Here is a 25228-nt window from a genome sequence, read left to right on the forward strand (position 1 = left end):
TGGGTCACTTTTTGGGATGGTTAAGATTCATAACATGCCAGGACTACCATGTCTGAAACTTAGTGACGTCAAAATCCTGGAATAGCTCAGGACTGTCTTGATCTGAGGACAAAGACCTCAGGACTCCACTGTTTTGGCTTTCAGATGGAAAATCCCTATGAGTTTCAACATGTCCCACAGTATTCCAAACTAGCCCACTACGACAGATCTAGCATTTAATTAACATGATTTGCATTTTCCCCCTCTCTCTCTTCTTATTTTCATATAATATTTAATTAGGAAAAACCCCACAACTGGTCCTTTGCTCTTTTTGGTTTTATTTTTGATGGAGGGCTTGTACGTTAGGGAAATACCTTATGACAATGGTTTAGTGGAATTTATAATGCAATTAGCTGCAAAGAATTTATCGCCGGAAATGCTGCGATGGCAGTACTGTCCTAAATCAGCATGATCAATGTGCACTGCCTTCACATTTCCCCACACAAACTTACTGTCTGTCTCATTTTAATAAATAGGTGATTAGGTTCCTTGTCACTAGAAATTGGTTGATATTTTGAAGAAGGAAAATTAGGCAGCAGTGAATTTAGAGATGTACACAGACACACTCATGCATTCACTGCAGGAGAAGGGGTGTGTGCAGTTAAATCTCTCTGGGTAGACTCACGTGCTGCTTTACTCAAGCATTAATCCTTGCTCTCATCCCGCAATGCTGTGACAGTACAGAGATGGCCAATAACTTTCCTTTTGGAAGATATTTCCCCAATGTTACGTGTGTTATGCCATCAAGGTCAGAGCCTCCTGACACCTCGAACTCACTGGAGTTACTGTGGGGATGAGAACAGCCTGCTGCACCCACAGGTGGCCCCACCAATACTGATCAGTCCCAAAAGGAAAGGCAAGAGTCGTCACCACTGCACAACTACAGTTGTGCAAACAAAAACAAACACATAAATGAACATGGACCGCACCCTGGCTCCCAGCCCAACTCCTCCCTTTCCACCTCAGCCACCTCTGAGCCAAGTCCCCAGTATTACAGGGGCCAAGAAGTGGTTGTCGAAGACAATACTCAACAAGTCCTTCTAGAAGGGACAATCCTCTGGTGCTTTTGCAGGGACTGATCAGTGGCCGCAGTAACTAAGGTGACTGAAGCAGCACAGCAGGCATACACACAGTGTATTTCAAACACTGAGGAAAATGTATCTCAGGCCCTCATTGTGGTCCTATCCTGCCTTGAGAAAAAAGAAGTTTCTGGTATTTGTGCAAGCATAATATTCCCTATAAAAGGTGAGTCCAGATTTTGAGCTAATATGAAAACCTGTGGGATGTGCTTAGAAAAAGTGCTCCATTCAACTAATAACTAGTTCTTTTAACTGCTTCCTCCCTTCCAGTATGAACCATGCCATCCTGGCATATTTAATAAAAGCTTTTTCCTCTGGTCTGTTCGCCACTAACCTCAATTCAAGGACCTGTTAGCAGAAGGTAAGCCACCAGCATGCACTAACCCAACCAAGAAGATCACTCAAAAGCAGGCACAATTTAACTGCTTTCTTTAAATGACTCTTGACTATGATACATTGCCATATGACTAACATAATTTTAAAAAATATACGACCCAGGAATTCTGCTTTGTCGAGCAGGGATGTTTTCAGATGGACTAAGATGGTTATGGCTTTAAGAAAATGTAAAAGAGCAGCAGCTTGCTCCATTATACATGATCTGTCAACTAACCAAAAGGTCCAGTCTTGTTGTCAGTGAATTGCATGTCTATGCCAAGCACAACAGAATCCTGAGTATTTCAATATTTACAGAACTATATGAACAATTTGTGATCACTCATGCTTGTGTATTAGCAATTAGAACTGGAATAGTCTGAAGGGAAGGGTTACAGATATCCCCCTTGTGTTGGGCTCTGCCCCCCCGGATTCACACTGGAGGCAGAACATTTACATGAAATCGCAGGCTGTTTCTCCCAAGGTACAGCCAAATGTGTTAAACATGACTGTATTGTACCATATGCATACATTTAACTTTGTTCAGCTTTCCCCATTGATATTTTTAGCCTCAGTCATCATTCAGATTTTCCAGTTGTTCCTTTTTCTCCAGCAAGGCCTTGCCACTACTCCCCAAAATTCTGCCTCTGCTCCAAATCATTAAGTCATTATCCACTGACCTTCTTGCTTACATTCTCCCAGATGTATCAAAACATCTTTGCACGGAACAGTATGGGACTTGCAGTACTACTCCCATCCTACAGCTGCAAGTATAAGCTCCATAAACATTTCTTACACACATAAACAGATCAAATGCTCCAATTTTCAATATACAGTCATGAAAATTTCAAAACTTGATTTAAAAAGATGAACATCTTCCCACTCCCAATTAAAAGGAATTCCATATATTTTTTGAGAAGCTGAAGTGAAAAGGATACTTCTAAAAGCATCTGATACACACACAATTAATACCAAAATAATGTAGTTCCCACAGGGTAACATATGATGGCAAGATTTCTTTAATCTGGTCATGTAGAAAGCACTCAGCTTTCTGGAGCTCAGCATTCTCTCTGAGCTCCAGATCTTCTTTTCTATTTTGGGGGTGGTGTGGATGAAAAGTCAGCAAGTTTCCCAGGAGTTTTGTAGGTTAATCTTCACCAGCTATGCAGCACCATAGTCCCAAGTGAAGTCAGTGAGCAAAGAAAATTCCCCTCAACCTCACAGTTTCTCCACTATTTCCCTGTTGATGGGTGTAATTTCAGTTCTTCCATCTCCCACCTGTGACATTTTCCTCTTTAAAAACATAAAAAAGAAAGAAAAAGTTGGGAGACCTTCAAGGACAGCTTCAAACCACTCTGTCCAGATTTATGATTGCCACCTCTTTAACCTCTGAAGAGGCTGAACAATGCAGAGTGCACCTTTCCAGTGGCCATGACTCATCAGAGATGTGCCACCCGTGCCAGGGCTGCATAGTTACAAGTTTCCATCTTGAAAGTTTGTTTGTAATGTAGAACATCCCACGTTCTACAAAGAAAACTTCCCCTTTCCTTTATCACAGAGAGAGTGCAGGCACTAAGGAACCAGAGGTAACAATTCCCATCACTGGTCATCCACTGTGGACACATGCAAAGATCTAAAATCAGGCTCGAGGTAGGAGACAGCAACTTTGCAGCCAACCCATTCCTCTTAGTAAATCCAAACGACGCCCACGTGCATCCTGCCTCTGCAGGAATCAAGGACAACCTTCCTGCTGAACTCAGTCACACAATTATCCCTAAAAGAATTGAGAGAGGCTTTCCAATTTTCCTTGGAACAGCATCCAACGGACCTCCTGTAGCAACAGTGGGATAGCCATTACACCCCCCCATTCTCCAGGAAAATGGAGGGATAAGGGAATTGTGCAATGATGTAATGAAGCCAAGATCCAACGTTTAGGTTCTTTTGTGCTTCTTTTAAGTCATTTGCTTCTTGCAGTGAAATCTGATTAAGTAAAATGCCTTTTTGATGCAGATTAGCTGTTTTATGGAGCTAGCCATGCCTCGTTGTTAAAGGATGTTACATTTTGCATTGTAGGAACATTAGCCAAATTACTTAGGGTTGTGGAAATATATTAATATTATGAAACATTTCCCACAGCTTGTACATCTCTGGAAGTACCAAGGCAGAGATCTCAGAATTATAATTAACCAGTAAATTTGGAAATAATTAGCATAATAATTACATTTCAACAAAATAAACCGTACAACTAAAATAACCTCTTTTGGCAATAATTGACACCAAGAAAATACATGACGTCTGGCCCACCCACATGCTCCCTTTCTTCTGATCAACTGGATGCCACAACACTGCTGTGCCTCTCAAGCTATGCATTACAAATAACCCTGGAAAGATGGAAAGTTGCCAGAAAGACCTTATGATACCCATGTATTTACTCCAAGCTAGGAGTGATTTTTAAGACTCAAATGATTCTTCTTTCTGATCTTTCTTAAAAAACTTGCTTAGTGCCTTACACTCAGCAAACTATCTCGTCTGATGCTTTTATAAAATCTCTTCAGCTCTGCCTACGTGAAGCCAAAAGCAGCAGTGGCCAGGGTTTATGCATTGAGTTTTTTTCTGACTAATTCAATAAGGCTGTTTGCAGGATTTACAGTGAAGTGTACATGTACAGATGAGGAACCTATTTTCTATGTAAGAAGGTTATTCCTCTTGAAATGAGATACAAAAAAATCCCACCGGGACACTAAACTTATGATTGCATGTTTTTTTTGGATGGGAGCTTACTGTATTTTCAGACTGGAAATTCTTTGTTCACTGTTATTGGTAAATAAATTAAGCAACCCCCAAATGATGGCAGCATCTGTAGATGTGCTCAGGTTGACAATAGAACTAACATTCAATTATAAGAAAATGAATAGCTACAGTTACCTATAGCCATTTGAAAATAGCTATTTTATCCTTGTACTTCGGAGGGAGTGAAGCTATATTACTGCCATTTTAAACTTATAAAAACCTTCAGAGTTGGCAACATAAAGGACCATTGTCAGAAAGATGCTTTGGCACATCTCTGACTTTAAGCGCATGAGTAAGATGGCAAAACAAAATGCATGTAATAGTAAGGCAAATAAGTATTTTTCTGAACTGGAAACTGAAATCTGAGGAGTTGATGGAAACCATCCCACTGGCAAGTGCAGGTGTCTAGCCTAAACCTTGCTATTTATCTCTGGCTTGCCTATGATTTGGTGGTGGCAACAGCCATGACGTGGTGTCCAGACACAAAAGAAGAATTCAGGGCTGCCCCGACTGCTTCCCAGTATAGCTGGTGCACAGGATATATCAGACATGGTCTCAGCTGTGTGGGAAGGTGTAAACTGTCTCCTTGCTGCACTCCTGTGCCTTGGTGTTTGCCCTTCCTGGGTCCCCCACGTATACAAAAGTGTTACTACAGAGGGTCATCAGGGTCATTACAACATGTGCTCCTGCATATGCTTTAGTACTCAGACAAATTCACCAGAGCCATAACTGTGGCCCTCTAAAAGTAAGACAAATAGACTACATTGGATTCAGATGATACTTTGGAGCACTGGGCTATACTGGGCTTCAGCTGATGGTACCTAGTAAGGGCTGTCTGGGGGAAGCAGCTCTCACTGCCTCGTGCAGTTGTACTGGAGCAAGCAGCCTTGAGTTTTCAGATGGCCTCAGAGCTGCTTGTTCTGGTGAATTACCAACACAAGTCATGCAGCCTGGTGCCAGCCCACAGCACTACAATGGCACTGAGAATTGCAAAGGTGTAACTGCAGTGGTGAAAAAAAAAATAGCAAAAAAGTAAAAACTGGGCCTAATTTGCCATCTGCTAACTCCATTCAGTCTCTCCTAGTCTTACTGCTTTCCAAATTCTCCCACCCTCTAAATAGCTGCTTTTTGATTATTTTCTTCAAGATTGCTTTGTTTTCTCCCCATGTTACATCTCACCTTGCTATTTCCTCTCTCCATTTGCAACCTACTCAGGTCATTTTCCATTATTTCTATACCAGTGGCTGTTTTTTTGACACACCTCCCAGTTTAATATCTTCTGCTAGTTTAATTAACACACTGACTGCACTCTCTCCAAGCTCGTTAATGAAGATATTAAATAAAGCCAAACCTTGCATTACTGCTTGCAGTGCCCCAAACAACTCCTCCCCATAGCCCTGTTTGTTCCCAATAACAACTGCCCGATGTTCACAGTCCATTAGCCAAGTTTCAATCTCTACAGCAGCATTCCTATCCAAGCCAATTTCTATTTACACACCACAAGATTATTTAAGACACCAATACCACCCTCTTTTCTTTAGATATATGGACCAGTAAAGCTACGTCTTTAACCAGCTGAGAATCTGCTCTTATGCAGTTTCATGCTTTCCCTTTATTCCCTAATGCTCAGCATTTCTTCTTGCTCAGCATTAGGTCCTGGCTCAGCCTGTCAGTTCAGCCCAACCACCTTTAATTTCATCAGGGTATGTGATATGATGCCTCTCAAATATTAATTCCGATCTCCCTGCATATTAATACTGACAGAGATTTGTTTCAATGAGTTTCCATTGCTGTAACTGAAAGTACAGTCAAGTCAATCCCATTTGTTTCTCCTGGTTTCGCTCTCTAGTATGGCCCTGACTGCCAAATTTTACAGATGAAGCAGGATTTAAGACCCCATTGATACATTTTGTTGAATGGGGAAGGTCCAGGCATACTCTAGTGATTGTGGGCCTGTACGCTTACAGATGTTTCGTCTTATCCCCAAATCCAACTGGCATTTCCCACACAGACTTACTGGAGCTACTTGTGTGACTTTAGTGCATTGGACTTCTGTAGCTTAACAGTGACTCAATTAGCAGGGAGGAAATTGGCCTGCTTTCTCACAAACACTTTTGTATTACCTTTGCATTTCGCAGCACTGGGGTTTTGCCCAAGATCCATGATATTTATAAAGGTAATTGGAGTTGTTCATTAGCTGGTTCTCACAGACTCTGGGATCCGGTCCATCTAGATTCCTTCATCCGCAGATTTTCAGTTCTTTTCTTTATTCACATGCTTTGTGCCAAATCTCAGGACAATATTAGAGCTGACTTAATGAGGATTCCCCCAGCTATATGGGAATGCAGGCAGAGTTACTCCTGCTTTCCCTATGCCAAATCTATCGTGCATCTAAAAATGATGCACCAGGGAAAAGTGGCAATGGCTGTAGTGTTGCTACAGCCTGTGCAGCCTGTGCTGTGGCATCAGCCAGTGCATCCTGAGCAGCCCTGAGCTCTCAATTACTCTTTAGGACAGGGCGGTCATGGTTCGGAAAAAAAAGCTCAGAGGTGCTTTTTTCATCTATCCTCCCTCAGAGGTGCCAAACACATTATGGATGTTGAGCTCTAGTCCTGAATACTGACATAGCTATCTTTATTTTCTATGCATGTAGCTCCATTTCTTTATAATTCTACTTAAAAATCCATTATTTGCAAGTGGAAATGTTCCAGAAGAATCGCGAGGCAGCTCCCCTCCAAGTGTAGCACAAAGGTTATATGTTTTCTGGTATTTATTGTTCGACTAATATTACCCTCTCCCTTCACTTAGCTCCCTGCCTCTTTCATGGCTCCCTTTAAACTCTTCTGCAAACACATAATTAACTCCTCCTGTACATCTTGGCAGCACTGAGGATTTCCCAGCTCAGCTAATGCACATAACACTGCTAGCCAGAACTTCGAGGAGACAAGGAGTGGAGAATCACTTCAAGCACCTCGACCAAGGGAGAACCATTAACTTCTAGCAAATGAGGTGAGGGTATATTTGAAATATTCCTCTGCTGACCAGTAGAGGGAAGTCATGTACATACACAGCAGCCAGTCTAGTGCAATTTTGTTATTCCCATTCCAGCAGTTCTTCATTTAATTCTCCTTCTTCCAGCACAGCTGGATGGGTGCAGGCATGTACATGTCAACCTCAGAGAAATTAGGAAGGGCAAAAATTTCAAGAAAAAGCTAATATCAGTCATTAGAGCAATTAATGTAGCTGGAAAAATCAGATAAACTTTTGAACACATCTGTCTGTCTTCAGTTCTGAAACAGCAGCTCACATGTTCAAAAACCTGCCAGCTTTTCAAGCTATGCTTATTGATCTAATTAAAAACAAACCAAAACTTGTCTGCCTACAAATAGATTATCACAGCTGCTGTACCACTATTCCAAAGAAAGGCTTGTGTGAGCATCTATGATGACTAGCCCAGTCTGTGAGAAGACAGAGCAAGGACCATATCCCTAACCTGGGTGTAGAGGAGATACGCCTGGTTGTAAAGGAGGAGCAGAGAAGTCTGAGTCAATAAAAAGAACATGACAGGATTAATATGAAAGCATCTACCCCCAGTGTCAAAACTTCTCAATATGGCTTAAAGAGGAAAACAAAAAGTCATCCCAAAAGCCAGACTCTCTCAAAATGGTGAGGAAGAGGGAACAATGAGGATTCCCACCCTACAGAAAGCAACAACAGCCCTGTGAAGAAACGAAGGTTTGCATGAAAAACAGATGGAGTGGGGACCCAATTCCCATTGGGGGCCTTTGTGAGCAGCTGCTTAGTATCCCAGAGGGAGCAGGAGCAAGGTAATATTCAGATCTGAACTGGCAGTCTCCCCTAGTCTTAAATACTTTGTCTATGAGAGTGCCATATCTGTGACTCACACACAGCAACCCACTGAGCCCCTGCTGCCATGGGGTGGGGACAGTGCCAGGAGATGCACATCCCTCTTTGGGCACAATCATCCCAGGACAGCCACACCTCCAGGCGTGCTTGACTGCTCAATTTGACTTGAGCCAATGATATAAAGGGAAGAAAAGACACTAATAGATTTTGACTGAGATGCACCACTTAATCCTTTTTTCCCCATCAGTAAGCTCTCTTGCTTTCCCTTCATAGCAGGCATTATGCAAATCAAGAGTCCCCTGAAGTGATATTTGCAACTGCAGGATCATACAAGAAAGGGCACAATGCTCCTTTGCCAATACAACCCCCTGCCCCTACCATTCTTTTTCAAATAATACTATACTCATGGTAAGTACTAAAAATACGTACTCTACCATTCAAGCACTTAATGTTCTTAAATGCCACTTTGTTCAAGGGAAATAGCCTTTGTTAAACATGAAATTCACTGGGAACAATTTATATTTCAATCTGATTTACTATATTTATTTATATATATAGATGTATTTATTTTCTCCAGCTGATTAAATCAGCTAAATCTCTCTCTCAAACGCCATGCAGCTAAAAGAAATACTTAAGGGAGACTGTTGATAACTTATTCATAATGTTGGATATCATCAACTACTGCCTTATGTGTGAACTTTACAGCCACTTCCTGGTGCTTGAATGATGCACAGTAAAAGGGTCACTGGGAAAAGAAAAAAGCTTATAACATAGTGCTATCAGTGTATGTGCAGTGATCACCAAAATTAAATGGGTTAGCCAATTTCAGCTGCAGTAGCAACATATCAAATTCAACGACAGGACACTGAAACACAGTTTTCCATGGAGAAGCAAACATCCTCAGTGACCAAGGCTGACTTTGACAAACATTCCTCTAGGGCACTTGACAGCAGTTAAAGCTATCTGAACTTAAACCACTGGCGGTCTCCTCGTTATAAAAAGAGGTGTGATTTTCAGCAGCAATGAAAATGACCATCACCAAGAGAGAGACATTTAAAATCCATACAGAGATTCACTTTCCTACTCCCTGAGCTTTACTGCTTTTTGCAATGTTAAATGCCACACCAAACACCCAGCTTGTTGTTTTATTCAGAAGGATTCTTCTTCCAAAGCCAGAACTGGTTTCTGTTTCTTATCTCTTTCTGTTGGTATTTTATTGACATGAATTATTTGGGATTAGCAATGAAGTGTGGATCACAGGGTCCAGCAACCTTCTCAGACGGTGTCTGCTGTGCACTGTCATTTGATTCCCAACAGCACCGTTCTCACTTTATTAGAAAATATCCATTATAACTTCTAATTTATACAGTCCCAAGTGATCTACTGAATATTCCCTCCCATTTTCTGGTAGCTTCATCTGTATTTGCTGTATAATTTTAGGCAAGTGCAGGACTCACATTCCTATTGAAGTTAATGTGTATTGTTCTATTGTCCTAGAAAATTCAGGTATCAAATGATACATCAAATACTTCGTTTCCCTTTTTTATTGCCATATCCTGCAATCTCACTCAATTCTCACCTCATCTTTTCCCCCAATAAATTTAATCCTTGACACAAATGACTGCATTGCTTCAGCGTTTGGCCCTTGGCTTCTACGAGAGCAGTGTTGATGCCAGAGCAGATGTAATGCTCAGGTGCTTCCTCAGTTTATTTCAGGCATCAGCAGAGGGAGTTTGACTGTGAGACTCATGACTAAAGCTGTGTTTAAGGAAGGAAGGACAGAGGGAAGTCTGTCTAGCACAATTGCAAAGAAAATCTGCAGAATCATCATCATAACCATCCTACAAACTGATCCCATCTGGCCTGATCCAAAGGCCATTGGATTTTGGATTTGGACCAATACGCAGACGCCTTTGTCCAAATCCCGTGTAGAATAAAATGTTGGCTCTCTTTACTGGCAGAGGATTTAGCAATAGGAAGAAGTTCAGTCCAAACCCTTTCTCCATGTGTGGCTGTTCCAAGAGCTCCTCTAATTCACAAGGGCTCAATCTTGACCCTACATCCTCCTGCTTCTACTTCAGGATCATCTGGCTTTCCATCAGCATGTGTCTAATAAGTAACTCACATAAGGCATTGAGTAGTTAAAGCAAGATGTTAAAAAAGAGGATCTCCTCACTGCTTTGATAGTCAGTTATTAACTAATAGGCATGGCAGTACCGGGAAGGTTGTAGGTGGTTCTGTAACCCATCATACCAAAATGTGAAGAGCAGATAATTTTTATTTCATTATGCTTTTGTTCTGCACAGTCTTCAATATTGTCAGAGTGCTGTTTGAACTTCAACCAATTAATGAAACATGAACTGCTTATTAGGTGACCCAAAAGGTCTCTCCCCTACGATCTGTGAATACCAAATCAAAATCAGCGTGTTGCTGGTAAATGCAAACGCATGAAATCTTTTAAGACATCATGGCTAAAATAGCTAATAATAAACCTCACAGTATTTTTGAGAAAGCAAAACAGGAAGGGAAAAGAAGTCAAAAAAAATAAAACATGCTTCTGCAAAACACTGGCTATGCAAGTTAACATCAGCTACATGATCAATAGGTCACCGTTATGTATGATATTTACATCTGATCTGCATTACTGCATTGCTGCACTGAAACGTCCAACAAGACTCATATCAGCCAGCACTTCCTTCATTAAAATCTGCCTTCATATAAAATTCACCTTGATTTAGAAGTTTGCATTCAGTGCTGTACATTTGAATGTAACACTGCCACACTTCCTACAGTCTTCACCTGCTGGTTGGAGAGCAGAGATATTTCAAGATGAAAACAAACTAAAGATGGTTGCAGAAGGCCTGTTTCCATTATCAAAGAATGGAAAATAATAGACTTGTGCATATGGCCAGCCTTCTGCTACCATCATGTCACTATGTATTATCATTTTCTGTAACTGAAAAGTAGTCTATGTATCATGTCTTTCCTTAATCATGGACTTATTAACTCTTTCACACAGATACACACATAAACCTACAATTATTCTTTCACTTTCATTACCTAAAAAATGTTGAGGGCGGTTTTCTTGGTATTTGCTGAATAGAAACTTACTTGGAGTTAGAATCTGGAATTTCACATGTTTCCACTTTCTTTCATACATACATATTTTAAATTCAGATGGGCCCATATCCAAATTCAGTCCAATCCTCATTTTCAGGAAGGGGAATTTTAGCTTCTTCATCATTTGAATGTTAATTGTGTGGCATTCCAATAAAACTGCACATGCTCCTTGAAGGCATGAAAAACTCCCTTCTGACCCTTAGAAAATTCTGCCAGTTATTCCTAAATATAAAGCTGGCTCATAACAAGTTCTGTAAGTAATTACACAGCACAGAGCACACAGAGCCTTCCTCTTACTTCACTAATGCTATATACTTCAAGGGAACACTGAGGAGTGGCGAATTTGTAGTACGAAATGAGAAATTTCAGCCAAGAGTTTAGGAAAGGAGGGGCAATAGAGAAGGTGAGCAGAAGGAAATACTCAACAGGAATGGGGAAAAGGGGTCTTCACTTGATAAATAGATTTTACCCCTTCTGTAAATCTCATTCACCACTCTGAAAGTGTATGACTTCGAGTCCTTCTCAGCAAGTAGCCCCTTGCTCCTAAACATTTAGTTTTGGTCTGTCCAATGACTGCAGATTTATGCACTTGAACTCTTTCACTTCCTAACATTCTATAAATAAGCCCCATCTGGTCTATCTCTCCTTGGTCCAAGTCCCTTCTCCCCCCAGCCTAACTCATACAGTGTCAGTTAGCTAATGCCTTCCTTTAAATAAACCAGACTTTTCAAAACTTGATCTAATGCCTAAGCTCTTTATGTCCCTTGAAAGAAGACTCTAGCAGCTGCTCACTGTTACTATACACTAGATCAAGTATTCAGAGATGGATCTATCAAAGAGGTCAACTCCCTCCTGACACTACATTAACTAATCGGCTGCTATTTTAAACTTTGCTTAGCTTTGTTATTACTTCTACTTCACTGCACCACTTGACATAGACATAGTGCATTTCATAACCCATTTACCCAAGTGATCAAGATCATTCTGTGAACAACCTCATCCTTCTAAATTGTAACCATTCTGCCTATTTTAGTATCATCTGATAATTAACATATGATTTTCTTCATGACGCAAATCACGAAGAAAATGTGGCACAAATCCAACTTGTAACTACCTGCTTTTGGCCACAAAAATAATTTTGTGCCTTTTCTTCATTGTTTGCTATATAAGAAACAAGAGAATACTCTTGCTTATCTCTATTCCTGCAAGCCTTTCTAATCTGGGTCTTCCTATTGACCTTGCCATAGCTACTCACATAACTGAAAGGACTGCTCTCATAGTTTGATGCTTCCAGGATCAGATCCCTGTTCTTTAGCTGTCTTAATAATTTATTACCGAACCTGTATATGCGGAGTGTATAGAATAATACATCCTGTGAAACTTTGTTAAAAGTCTCTGAAAATCCCAATACATCTGCTGCTTTCCTCCTATCTAGATCAATATTTATTTAATTTAAAAAAGGAATCCAATTTGCTTGACATGATTTACTTCCCACAAATCCATGCTGACTTGCATTATGATGCTGCACTCTTATTAAACTGTATGCAACTGTAGCCTTATTCTGCTAGCATATGTGTTTTTGAGACTCCATTTGTAGGCAGCAGGATTCTCTGAGAGGCTGCAGTGCCTGACACAAGGAATTCACGACATTCTTATTGCCAAACTGGTCAGTTATTTTCCAGCTCAAACTGTTTTCCTTCAAAACAGTGAAACAACTTTGACACTTTTCAAATTATTTGATGCAAGCTCTTATTTCTGATGCGCACTCACACTGCAAATCGTGGCCATGTATCAAGAGTCATCCTGTGCCCAGCATTATACAACTCCTACATAGAAACAGTCCTCCACACCCAGGGAGTTTATGGCAATGGTCCCACCACTGGTCTTATTGTTGGGTCTCAGTTAGAAGCCAGGCCAGATCAGCAGAAACAGACAATCAAAATGTCAACAGCACATAGTTGTTTGAAGGAATAAGCAGCTGCAGGGCTTCCTTCTGCTTTGTGTTCATGTCCCAAATAATGCTCCACACTGTTCAAGTGACCCTAGGCAGGCTGTTCCTCCTGTGGTGACATGAAGCCCCTCCACCCATCCCACTGCTCACTTCTCTGATCCCACGCTTCACCGGGAGGCTGATGCTCAAACACGACGACGTGCCTCTGTCTCAGCGTATTGTCTCCAGCACCATGTCCTATCTGCTCAGATAATGGGTGGTGTTCTCTTTAGCAAGCAGACACGGTAACAGCATATGCCACTTCAGCGCTCACCTCCTAAGGCTTCAGCTCCCTACTCTGCTACTGTCATTAAATTCTGCACGGCTGCCTGGGGTAAGTTCTGTCCAGTACTGATAGAGGGAGCAAAACCCTCTTTGCTTTCTCATTCACTCCAATTTGGCAGTTCCCAAAGAATTTCCAAAATCTCGTCCTACCAATGCACATTTTCCCAGCTATTTGTCTAATGAAGTTTCCATTTTTATTCTTCCTCCCCTCCGTTTCCTCTTACCACACACTAACAATGCACCGAACTGAGCTCTTACTGATTTTTTAGAGGACAATTTGTATACATTCAATAGTCAGAATGGGCTGGAGTATCTTGGTATGTACTTGCCAGACTGGCATTCATTAGAACTGTGAAACAGAACAAAATCCCACTGCAGTAATGAGACTTTCTAACCCCTTTGTGACAGTACAACTAAATGCCCTTTCAGCCCTCTGTACAATGCCATCAGCTGGGCACAGAAACACAAACCTACCCAGTTCCAAACATGACATAAATACAGAAATTATTTAGGTAGTATCAAGCTGTTTGTGGTATTTACCCTACCTTGAACTCCATAGGGGTGTACTTCTCGTTCTTGGGGGTTGTGTTGCCCTTGTAATGGAGATGGTTGGGAGTGGTTGGGTGGATAACGGTGGACTCCTGGGACTGCCTCTGACAGCGCTGGCAGTACACGTAAATCACAAATGTTAAGAGGCTAGAGCCAAAGAAACAGGAGACCCCAGTGGCAATCAGATGGATGAGACTAAAACCTGAAAGGGAAATGACAAGAGATGCTATTTTTAAAGAACAGCCCCTTTTCCTCCCCCGACAAGACCACAGGTGCATATCAGAGCAGTGACATCTTGGGATCAACATTAATAAGCTGTTGAAGCCGGAGTCTTATGTTATAACATAAACTGACATAATCTTCCTGCAAATCAGTCCCCCCACTGCAGCCCTGCCTTGAGCAGTTTAACAGGTTCATGCATTGTTTTCTCAAAGTTCCCTCCCTGTCTCTCCTCTCTCCCCTCTATTGATATTGAAACTAAACATTATGTTAAGCTGACAGCTAAAGAAATGAGCCATACAAACAATGCACATTAATGGATTCCAAAGCATGTGCATGTCATGGAAATAAGGGGATAAAAATGCTCAGTGTTTCTCTGAAGGGGAAGGAAGGGAGGGGAAAGCCCTTTTAGCTGGCTGCCCAAAATGCCTATGAGACTGTGCGTGGGGTGGGGGAGATACACATTCTTCCCCCTTGTAATCCAAGTGTGCTCAGCATTCTTGCTTATTCATGGGGCAGCATTGCCTTGACCACGTCTGCACTACCTCTGAGCTGTATTTGTACTGCTAACAGTGAAATAGGGGTCCTCAGGAGAATGAGAACGATAAGGTGGCCAAAGGAAAGGGGGGAACTGCTTGAAAAAAACTTCTTTGTTGGCTTTCTCCACAAATTGCAGAGATAGGAAGCCAGTTGCAGGCAGGTGCCAGCAGGGTAACTACAGTGCAAATATTTCAAACAGAAAAGCTCTTGGACTGTAAAAGCCTCCTCCAGAAATCTCTCCACGTGTGAGTGCAGCAGCACCCTCCAAGCCCAGCACTGAGCCCTGGAAGGTGCTGTAGTTGTGCATCCCACGTGCTGAGAAGTACCTAACAGACTCACAGCTCTGACTGGTGGGGGGAAGACAGAGTCAAACAGCACTCCTCATTCTTCCCTCACCTCACAGAGTCTCACACCCCACAGTAAAACCAAGCACCAACAGATCTCCACTGACAACAGAACAAACAGTAGCACCCTTTACAGCCACCAAGTTAATGAAGCAACCAGAGGCAATCTTGGGTGGCAAAACTTTATGACGCTGCTGGATTTAGCTATGTGCAAGGGGCACTCTACAGAAAAAGAATCAGTTATTTCACTCCAAATGCTACTGCCTTTCCTCTGCCTTTGCTCTGTCATCTTTCAAACAGACCTGACAGGGGCCCTAGTGCCTGAGGGGGACCCCCTGACTGCTGGCCCCCCGGGGCAGCTGTCCCAGGGGTCAGCCACACCGGCTCGGTGGCGACTGCAGCGGTAAATTTCCTGTAATACTTAAAAAGCCAATTCATCTGGACAGACTGCTGTGTTGACTTGACTGTGTGCAGAGAAATGGGCCCAGTCTGAGTGTGACTTTAAATGAGGCTCATTCTTAGTCTGATCACGGCGTGCATTTTTTGGGTGCCATCTTACATTTTAACTGATATGCTTTTCAAATAGCAGATTCTGCCCATTAGTCAATGGCTCTCATCTAATCTTTAGTTAAAAAATATCCTCCTGAGTTTAAAAAGAACAAAACCAACAGAATTCTACAGCAAAGTAATGCACTTCAATCATAATTACAGTAAGGAATATACAGAATTTATTAGACTGATGAACTACACTTATTTTTCAAACCACACTATAAAACTCTATTGCAAGATTACCACTTTCTATTGTGTTTTGGATGATGGTCCAAAAAAAAAACTAGCAGAAAGATTATAATTTCTTACTAAATGTTACAAGACTTCTTCAAAAAGACATTTCCTTTCTAAAAACCTCTGCCTGCTTTACATCACTTTCGACAGCTAAAACACCAAATACACAACTGTGCTCAGTAAAGGCACATGACATGCTGCCACATTGTCCTCTGGCCCAGGTTTGCTTATATTGCACTGAATGTTTCATTTCACTGCCACATTTGCAAGTCACTACATAAAGCTCCCTTACATTTCACTCTCACCTTTGAAACAACCATCTGATTTTTCAGATGAGTTTTAGCTGTACCTTAGCGGGGGGGGGCAACACCAAACAAATTATTTTGTTTTCAGCTTGTGAATCCCCAGGGGGGAAGCTTTCTGGTTCATCACTTTGAAAATACAGATTTTCTGAGATGCATCAACAGAATTTCTATTGATAGGCTTTTTTGCCAAATATTGTAGAACACTAAGTAATAAATAATATTAGCTATGGTAAAATGTAGATTGCAACAGCAAATACAATGGTGGTGGTAAAAGAAGGAAATGTGGGTACAGTGCACAACAGTGGAGTGCAAGCTGTAGCAAGGGGTCGTGGAACTGAAGTAGAACCACTGCACCCTCTGAGGGAGAAGGAGTGGCGCAGGAAGCCAAATATTACATTGCAGGGGATGAAATATTAATCCCATTGATTTCCCCACAGTCGCAAACCGAGAGGCCACATTTCCATGCCACAGGTGGCACGCCTGTTTCTGCCATGATCTCTACAGGGAGAAGAGATTTTGGCAGACTGCAGATCATCTAGATTTCAGGAAAGCAGGGATCTGATGCTAGAAGGAATTGGCATGGCCATTAGTGTGAAACTAGCATTTCAAAATGTTAAAGAAACCTGCCATTTTCTTCAGTCTGCATTTTTATCTCGGGGCTCCTAGGGCAGCAGAAAAGTGACACTAATGACTGGATCCTTCCAAGTTACATGCAGAAAGGAGACATGGTTCCTGTGAGAGGTGAGAACTTGAATGAAAGGAAATGCTTGGAGGACAAGTATAAACCTCTAATCTCAACCTATATCAGCAAAGGATCTCTTTGAGACCCTGTTCACTGAAATCTTCATAGGTTATTTAAAAACACCTGCCTTCAAACAGCTGGAGGCTTATAGTGGTGGAATGGGGAATATCCCTTCCTTCCTCCTGAACCATTTACCCTATGGGTAGAGAGAGACAAGCAATTGCTCCCTGGTAATTAATGACTCTCAGTGGCCAACCCAAACTCTCAAATAAATGAAAATCTTGGAACTGACAAGTGGACATGCGATACATTCCTCCAGTCTGACTCAGACAGCAAGACTCCAGTGGAATTAAGGCTATCAGTGGGATATGAGCTGTATAGATTAATGGTTTGGTTGATACTGCACAGGGAGAAAAGAAGCCATGTTAAGATAAAAATAAGATACATAGGTAATGGTACCCTACCTCCACAGTTCGTGCTCTCATCAATGCTGGAGGCTGGCAGGATCACTAAACAAAGAAAAGAAGATTGGAGGAAGTTGTCATTTTGCCATCACTTTACTTCTTCAAGTAATTAAACCCTCTGTGCTCCAGACACGAGAAGGTGCTCACATGTTCTGCGGCAAGCTGAGAGCCTCTCTAAATTGAATTATAAGCTTATAGTTTGAAACACATGCAACAAAACCTCTCCAAAGACCTGACAATTCCAGTATTGTTACCTGATCACTCTTTAGCTTCTTCAATTAAGGGGAAAGATGAAAGCTGAGAAAACCATGAAAAAGACTACCATTGCCTAGAGATCTCAGATTTTTAAGTCAGGGCACTGTAATCCAAAAAATAACATGATGGAAAGGCATTATTCAGTCTAGACCCATATCAAGTATTTGCCTGAGAGATTCAATTTCCAGAAAACACAGGGTGGAATATGCTGATGACCATCTGTACATCAACAGTGTCTCTCTGTTAGACCCTGGATTAATCTCCCTACTTCACACCCAAATTTTCTCCATCTGCCTCACCTTAATTTTTCACTCTTTTGGGATGCTTCTTTTGATACCTGAAATCAAGGACCTTCTGTTGCCCATACCCATATGGAGAACAGAGATAATTTTTATATCCCAGCCTGAGACGAACTATGCAAAGTTAAAAGCTTCAATTCAGGTGAAGCCATACTAGGTTTTTGTTACAGATCTAGGTAATTCTGTTTAAAAGAAATATTAAGCTGCCTAAGGGAATGCCAGTTACCCTGTGCCTCCACAAGGGAATGTATAACATGTTTGGTTGTTTGTTTTTCTATAAGCATCCAAGCCTAATTTATAATAAAGAAAATCTCAGCCTAGTTTGACAGTTTGGGCACGAACTGCTCTCCTGAACTGGCCCACCCTCTCCCTCCTCGGTGACACTGTACATACCAGGGATTTCATTATACAGGCAATCTTGGTACTGGGTGCTGTTCCCGATGCACTGAGAAGAGTCTGGGCTTTGCACCTCACAGTAGCGGCTGCGGTACTGGATGCCCTCTTCGTTACACAGGCTCCACTCCGACCACTCTGACCAGCCACCTGAAATCCAGACCAGAAAAACACACAGACAACGTCACCAAGAAGGAAAAAGATGTTTTGTAGATATCAAACTTCTCTGATGCTGAAGGATGTCTAGATCCTGGCCTGGGACTCTCTCACACACCTAATCCAGGGGTCTTTAATGGATTTAATTTTCTCAATACAAATACCAGTGCAAGCATCATACCCTACTTGTCAGGCTGTAGTTTTCTTAATATGGACTAAACTAACCTTTGGTGGAGCACTGCACAGGAGTTGTCTTAAAAGCTCCTATATCAGCTCTCTGGTTAAAGTCATACAAGGAGTTGGATGGGGCAATGTTGCACCAGGACCTCCAAGTTTTGATATGGCTTCCCATAAAGCAGCCAGCACAAGTTAGAGCAATTACAGAGGTTCCCAAGGGCAGGAGTCGGAAAGACACAAAGGTAATGGAAGGCCAGCACAGAACTAAACCCTGTCCTCTGAGTTGTAGCACATGCTCATCTGCTGTCTGCAAAAGAAAAAGGAAGGACTGTCCCTGCAGCAACTTTACAGATTGCTGCATCATGATCCCTTTTGTTTGTCTTGTAACCTTCCACGCTGAAGAACCAAGCTCCAGCTTTTTCAGTTACTTGAAATGGATCAACCATTGGCAAGATTTTGCCTGACTGGCACCAGAATGCCAAAGCATGGGCTAGGAGTGAGAAGGCACAGAGAAAGGTGATGCGTTGCAGTTGAACACTGGGATGTCTCCTTTTTCCCTGGCTCAGCAGACACCTACAGAAAAACTTGTAACTGGTGGTGTTTCTGATATACTTTTTAAACATTTTGCAGATGTGCCTTGCTCCCACCATCCTCCAAGCCAACTGGAGCAGGGATGAGAAGTGGCTACCTTCGCAGGGGTGCGTGTTGCAGAGGGCCTCCTCGGTGTGCAGGCCGATGCAGATATCCTCCCCGCTGGACGGGGCTGGATTGGTGCACGTCCGCGTGCGCTGGTAGTGCCCACCTCCACAGGTTGCTGAGCAGTGAGACCATGGAGTCCAGCAAGACCAGGAGCCTTTCACTGGAGGACATCGGAAAGCAAGGAGAGAGAGGTAGATGACATTGGTTACTCCTCTCACTGTGACAAAGCTGGAGAACCCTGGTATCTCACCTTCCAGATCCACCCTGACCAGACTAGCTAGCAGTTTCCTGCTCCCCAGGACATTAGGGCCTGACAAGAAAAACTTTACATCAAGAGAGAGTACAAACGTACTGCACTCTGCAGATGCAGAATGAAATCTAAGCAGAAAAAGGCTCTGCATAATAAAGTGCCAACACAGTAACTGTTCTTTATGGTAGTCACTAATATTCACTGAAATAGTCTATTCCATTCTATTCCTTCCCTTTTTATAGAACAGCATTGCTATTATTATTATTATTATTATTATTATTATTATTATTATTACTACTACTACTACTATCTCCTGACACTTCACTTACAGCAACAGCAGATTTACTTGGGAAAAAAAGTGCTGTAGAACCTAAGTGGAGCTGATATGGCACCTTTCTGTGGGGCCCCCAAGTCCTCTAGTTTCAGCCTTCAGGAAACAGAAACTCAGAGGCTTTATTTATTGTCTCTGCTCATTGCAGGGGCATTGGACTAGAAGACCTCTAAAGGTCCCTTCCAACCCAAACCATTTTATGATCTGAGCATAACTCCATAGGAGGTTAATAATAAAACTAGGGAGGGACTTAAGAACCCTGATTCCCCCACCCCCCACCCATTATACTACCTGGTTTACAGGTCGACATGCTATTAATTTAGAAGATAATAACCTGATGACTTAGTGCAAGATAAACCCAGGATTTTTGTATACACATTGAGTGAGGCAGGGAAAGAGGGAGACACAGAGAAATAGTAATCATGCACTCAGAACAGATTGTAAAACATCATACTGTCCAAGGAGAGAAAACAGCACAGAAGAAAGGCACAGACATTAGTGAAAAGCCACTGAGAGCTTCCAAAATAGTACTAATAGCTGCCTTTAAAGTACTAGGGTTATTTCCTTTTTATAGGCCATAGAGTGCAATATTTGACACTCCTGCTATGGTCTTGCTGGACATTCTGATCATCTCTGCATTGGAATTTTATCTTTGTATTGAATTTTAGAATCATAATAGTACTACTATAATAGAACATTTTCAAGTGTAGGCCACAAACTATATTGCCAGAGGTAGATAATTGCTAGAACTGCAAAGAGGCAAGGTAATTTGTGTAAGATCACTTAAATTTAGTATAGATAGTTATTACAGAGCAAGGAGAAGGATAAGTGAGAGAGAATACAGTAGTCAATGGTCTATTACTACTATTCTGGACAAGGAGTGCAACATAAACATGAGGACAAACTCGAAAACCAGGAAACCAGGCAAGAATACTCCCTGCTGGCTGTGCAGGAAATGGTAACTGATGTCAAGAGGAGATGCCCATCGCAAGAACAATACGTAAGCAGGAGAGGGGGAAGAAACAAGTGTTCACAAGAAGAGCCGCCACATCAAGCATCTCTATACAGTATTAAGCCACATTTATTAAGCCTGTCTCCTCCTCAAGGAGCAGATACACCATGATGCCCTCCACAGGATGGAGCATCAAACCTTCCTGAAGCAAAAAATTGCTACAAGCCACCCTACTACTTCCTCTAGAGGATGTGGCTGTGTTACCCTCTGAGCCGAGGTGAAACCTAAGTCAGCGCTAAAGATCACATATCTGGGTCGTTACAAAAGTTTTAAAAATACTAAGGAAAATCCCCCAAATTTAAAAAAAAAAAAAAAGCAGCTTAGAAATACTGATTTTGTTGTTGTTGTTGCTCTACCATTAAGATTTGGGAAAAACTCCTCTGAATTTCATGCAGGAAGATGTTCATGGTTACCTGGGCAGGGATGAGGATTGCAGTCTTGGTACTCCATCGCTGACCCCACACAGGGCAAGCCACCATTTTTAGGTTCAGGGTTTGTGCATGTTCTCTTCCTGATCCTAAAGCCCAGCTCACAGTCCCTGGAACAGGAAGACCAGGCCCCCCAAAAGGACCAGCCCCCATTGATAATCCGTGCAGAGGTCTTACCAGTCTTGAGGAGGTCATCAACAAGAGCTTCAAGGAAAACAAACAAGACACCGTGAGATCACAAATTAATCAAATTAATCAAAAGCTGGGCTTTTGAAAAGCAGCTCAGCTCATGAATAAAATCAGGATTTATGTGCCCTGTGAAATAGTTTCTGTTGAAAGCCCTTAGCAAGAGTTTGTTCCATGGAGAACATAAAAAAAAATTTGCACAGACACAAACTGAGTCTACTGATCAGCTTGATAAATGACCTTTCTGGGCAGAAAACTGGGAGTCCAGGCTGTGCCCTCAAGACACTGACTTGCATCACAGCAGTACTGCAGGGACCAACCTGAGAGGCTGGGCACAAGGGAAGCCCAAGAGAGAAAGAAAAGGCACACTGTCCTGTAAAACAGCTTCTCTTCTTTACAACTGCATTACTTGCCTGTTCTCTTTGGGGCAGCAAGAACAAATCTCTACACTGCCATAAGCATAGAGCTCATGACTGTGTATCTCTATGTCACAGGGCTCTCTCCATCCCTGGCATTCTGCAGTGACACCGGTTGTACAGGTGACACTAGTTGTACTACTACAGACACAGTCAGGTTTGTGTTGTCCTGAGAGGACCCCCCTCCCACCACCAAATCTAGGCTTGACCTGTGGTCCCTAGAGCTGGCAGAACGTACAGTCAGTATCACACACTGCTGAGCCATCATTGGGGCAGAAACGACTCTCGGTTTTCTTCCTCCCAAACTGCAGTTCGTGGGGGTCCGACAGCTGGGCACGACACGTGTAGCGGAAGCGCTGCTCCTGGCGGGCACCGTTCTGGGTGATGTTCACAGGCATCCAGGGGGTCCAGGGTGTGTTCCTGCGCACCTCCGGGCAGCTCTCTGGGTTGCAGGTCTTATATTCCTGTCAAGAAGGAAAACCACTTTCTCCTTACTTATTAAACAGCATGAGCCTAACTGGCAGAGATTTATTTACACTTCGGAAAATAAGGAGGTACCTTCTGGATCTAAAACAATCCCCATCCACCTTATCTGATCTCACAGGCACAAGCCAGTGCTGGGCACACCACAAAATGTGGTGACTATGGAAGTAGTGGTAGTGCATAGCTTCAGGTGGACCTCAAGGGTAAACTGTGCTTGCTATTTTTATGTCTCCCTCAGCTTTGTGTTTATTTGCTGACTCTAAGTCCTGTGGGGCTTTGACAGCTTGGTACATTATGGGCAGGAGAATAATTCAGGCAGTAGATAACAGTAACAGCCAACAAGTTTTCTGCTGTGACCCTGAGATGCTGCTCTCAGGTCAGCCTAGAGGAGCCCCATGAGGACAAAATGTCAGTAAGGTTTATTCCTTGAAAAGTTTATTTTTGATTTTTAATATGGGTTTAGATTATTTCTTTCTACAGCTATTTTTGTTTGATTGGCTTTTTGAACTCTCTACTGAGGGTTATGAACCATTTATTATCCTTGGTGTATAGGGATGGGGTGATTTGGGGGTTTTACAATTTTCACCACTAGTGGGAGGAATTCCAGTGACGAACGTTGTGTTCTTGATTTAAAATAAATGAATAAATCTCTCTCTTCTGGCAGAGGGGAAGAAATAATGCTTCCGGACCTCGTGATTCTAGAGTAAATGTCACACAGCTTGTGAAGAGATGGGAAGTGTCAGATCAAGTCTGCTTGCTCTGAAAGGAAACTCCACAAAACTAATTAAAAGAGCTGCATGAAACTGCTGCTAGAATAGGAAAGGGAAAGTAAAGAGAGCAAATGGGTATCCATTGTGTCACTGATGGGTGAACTAGGTGTTGGACCTGTTTATTCAAGTATGACAGTGCGACTCAATTTGGATGTGTGTGTGGCCTCCTTGACTCAACAGATCATTCTTGGGAACGGGACAGAAGAAAAAAACATGTATAGCACTTTCAGGTAAAGGCCATAAAATCTAAGCCCACAGAGGCCTAAGGAAATCCTCCATACTCTAGTCTGTCCCTAAATCTGCCACCTCTCTGCTTCCAAGTACATTTCAGCAAAAGCTGAGGACAGCATTTTCTTCTAGCTTAAGAAATAAAACCAAGATGGAGAGAGGAGCTAATACCAAGTTCCTAGATGCTGGCTGTCAGTAGGTAACCCTTATGCAACATCAATAAACAATACATACCACAGCACAGCCTGGACATGTATTTCCATTTTCACAGGACCTCTGCCTTGAATGAATCCCTCCACCACAGTTCACGCTACATTTATTCCAAGGTCCCCATGAAGACCAAAAAATTGGTAATGGACATGGACTGTTCTCATTACAGAATCTGAAAGAAGAAAGTGCGTTGCTCAAAAAACATCCACATCGGCACATCCAAGGAACAAAATGGTGCAGGACACAAGATTGCACACTGCATCTGGGTACAACTGATGCATGCACAGAGAGCCAGCAGATGCTGACACACCGCCAGATTAGCAATATTCCTGCTCATGGAGAGAACTGTTGCCTTTGCACAGAATGAGAGGGGACAACCAGGCTGAGCTCAGGGAGATAGTTGGAGTAAATGGTCGAGATCAGGTGTTTTAAAGTGCTCTAGTCTCAAAACTTTTCCACAAACACTGAATCCATAATAGAGCTCATAAACTGAAGCCCAAGTGTCACAGAGAGAATGGATGGTAAATGGAATGACTAGTGGGAGAACAACTCAACAGTGATCTGTCACTGATGGTAAGTGCTAAACAGCTGACAATCTTCTCTTCACACAGTCTAGCTTTTACTGCTCCTTGGACCCTAAGAAACTAGAGTTTGCAAACAGAGCTGAACTAGATGCTGTATGCATCTAAAAGCAGGTCCTAATTGAATGCTATTTCATGTTCCCGTGTCAAAAGTAACTTTAATTTTGTTCACAGTTTTAATCAATATTGTTCTCAAATTGAATCACACAGGACTGCAATTGACTCTGATGTAATCTTTAAACTCAAAAAGGACCATTGTGAATGGACACAAATCAAATCGAACATTAAAATGTCTTGAAACAAGAAAGTTAAATGAATTGCTCTTTGTATTCTGAGAAATGCAGAGACGTGTCTTAGTGACCACTCAAGGGACAAGCAACAGCCTATCGCCAAGCAGAGGTGGCCTTTAATGAAATGTCAAACCTGGAAACAAGTTGGAGTGCCTTGAAGCATGTGTTTCATGAGGGGTCAAGCTTGAAGAAGTGTTATAGTGCAAATGGCTCTGTAGGTTCAAAAAGTATTGTTTTTTTGTAATTTTCATGAAATTGTCTTAGTTTAGAGGGGAAAAAAGGTTTTTCTGATGCCATGCCCTGCAAAACTCAAGACTGAATCTGTGAGTTAAGCTACATTTTGCCTTGAACTTCTTTTGGTGCACCAGCATCATCAAGTAATAGAGACTTGGGAGTGGTGCAACTGGCAATTAAAAGCTGCACATACTCAGCTGCCACTTCCAGGACAGATCAGAAGAGTGCAACTGCATCTGTAAACTCTGCTAACAGCAGGCACAGCTTCTCCTTCAGGTGAGGAGGGCAGCCCCCTGTTGGGGGCACAGGAATACTTATGGAGGTCCTGCTTGATAGTGAAGC

The 25228-nt window shown here is 42.2% G+C and overlaps 1 protein-coding gene across 6 annotated transcripts in view; it reads right to left on the reverse strand.

The window, feature by feature from the left end:
* SEMA5B (semaphorin 5B) overlaps nucleotides 1-25228 on the reverse strand; it is a 208555-nt gene that overhangs the window by 8871 nt on the left and 174456 nt on the right. For 5 of the 6 annotated variants that reach the window (XM_017823570.1, XM_017823571.1, XM_017823574.1 and 2 more), the window contains 7 exons: nucleotides 23806-23953; nucleotides 22329-22554; nucleotides 21474-21692; nucleotides 19457-19627; nucleotides 18436-18585; nucleotides 17489-17533; nucleotides 14088-14293 (listed from right to left, as the gene is read on the reverse strand). In XM_017823570.1, coding sequence (XP_017679059.1) covers nucleotides 14088-14293; nucleotides 17489-17533; nucleotides 18436-18585; nucleotides 19457-19627; nucleotides 21474-21692; nucleotides 22329-22554; nucleotides 23806-23953 — 1165 coding nt within the window. Of the gene's footprint in view, nucleotides 1-14087; nucleotides 14294-17488; nucleotides 17534-18435; nucleotides 18586-19456; nucleotides 19628-20344; nucleotides 21011-21473; nucleotides 21693-22328; nucleotides 22555-23805; nucleotides 23954-25228 lie in introns of those variants that run through there. The other variant, XM_017823575.1, reaches the window with a different exon arrangement.

The sequence above is a fragment of the Lepidothrix coronata genome, unplaced genomic scaffold (assembly GCF_001604755.1).
Source record: "Lepidothrix coronata isolate B3197 unplaced genomic scaffold, Lepidothrix_coronata-1.0 Scaffold103, whole genome shotgun sequence".
NCBI lineage: Eukaryota > Metazoa > Chordata > Aves > Passeriformes > Pipridae > Lepidothrix > Lepidothrix coronata.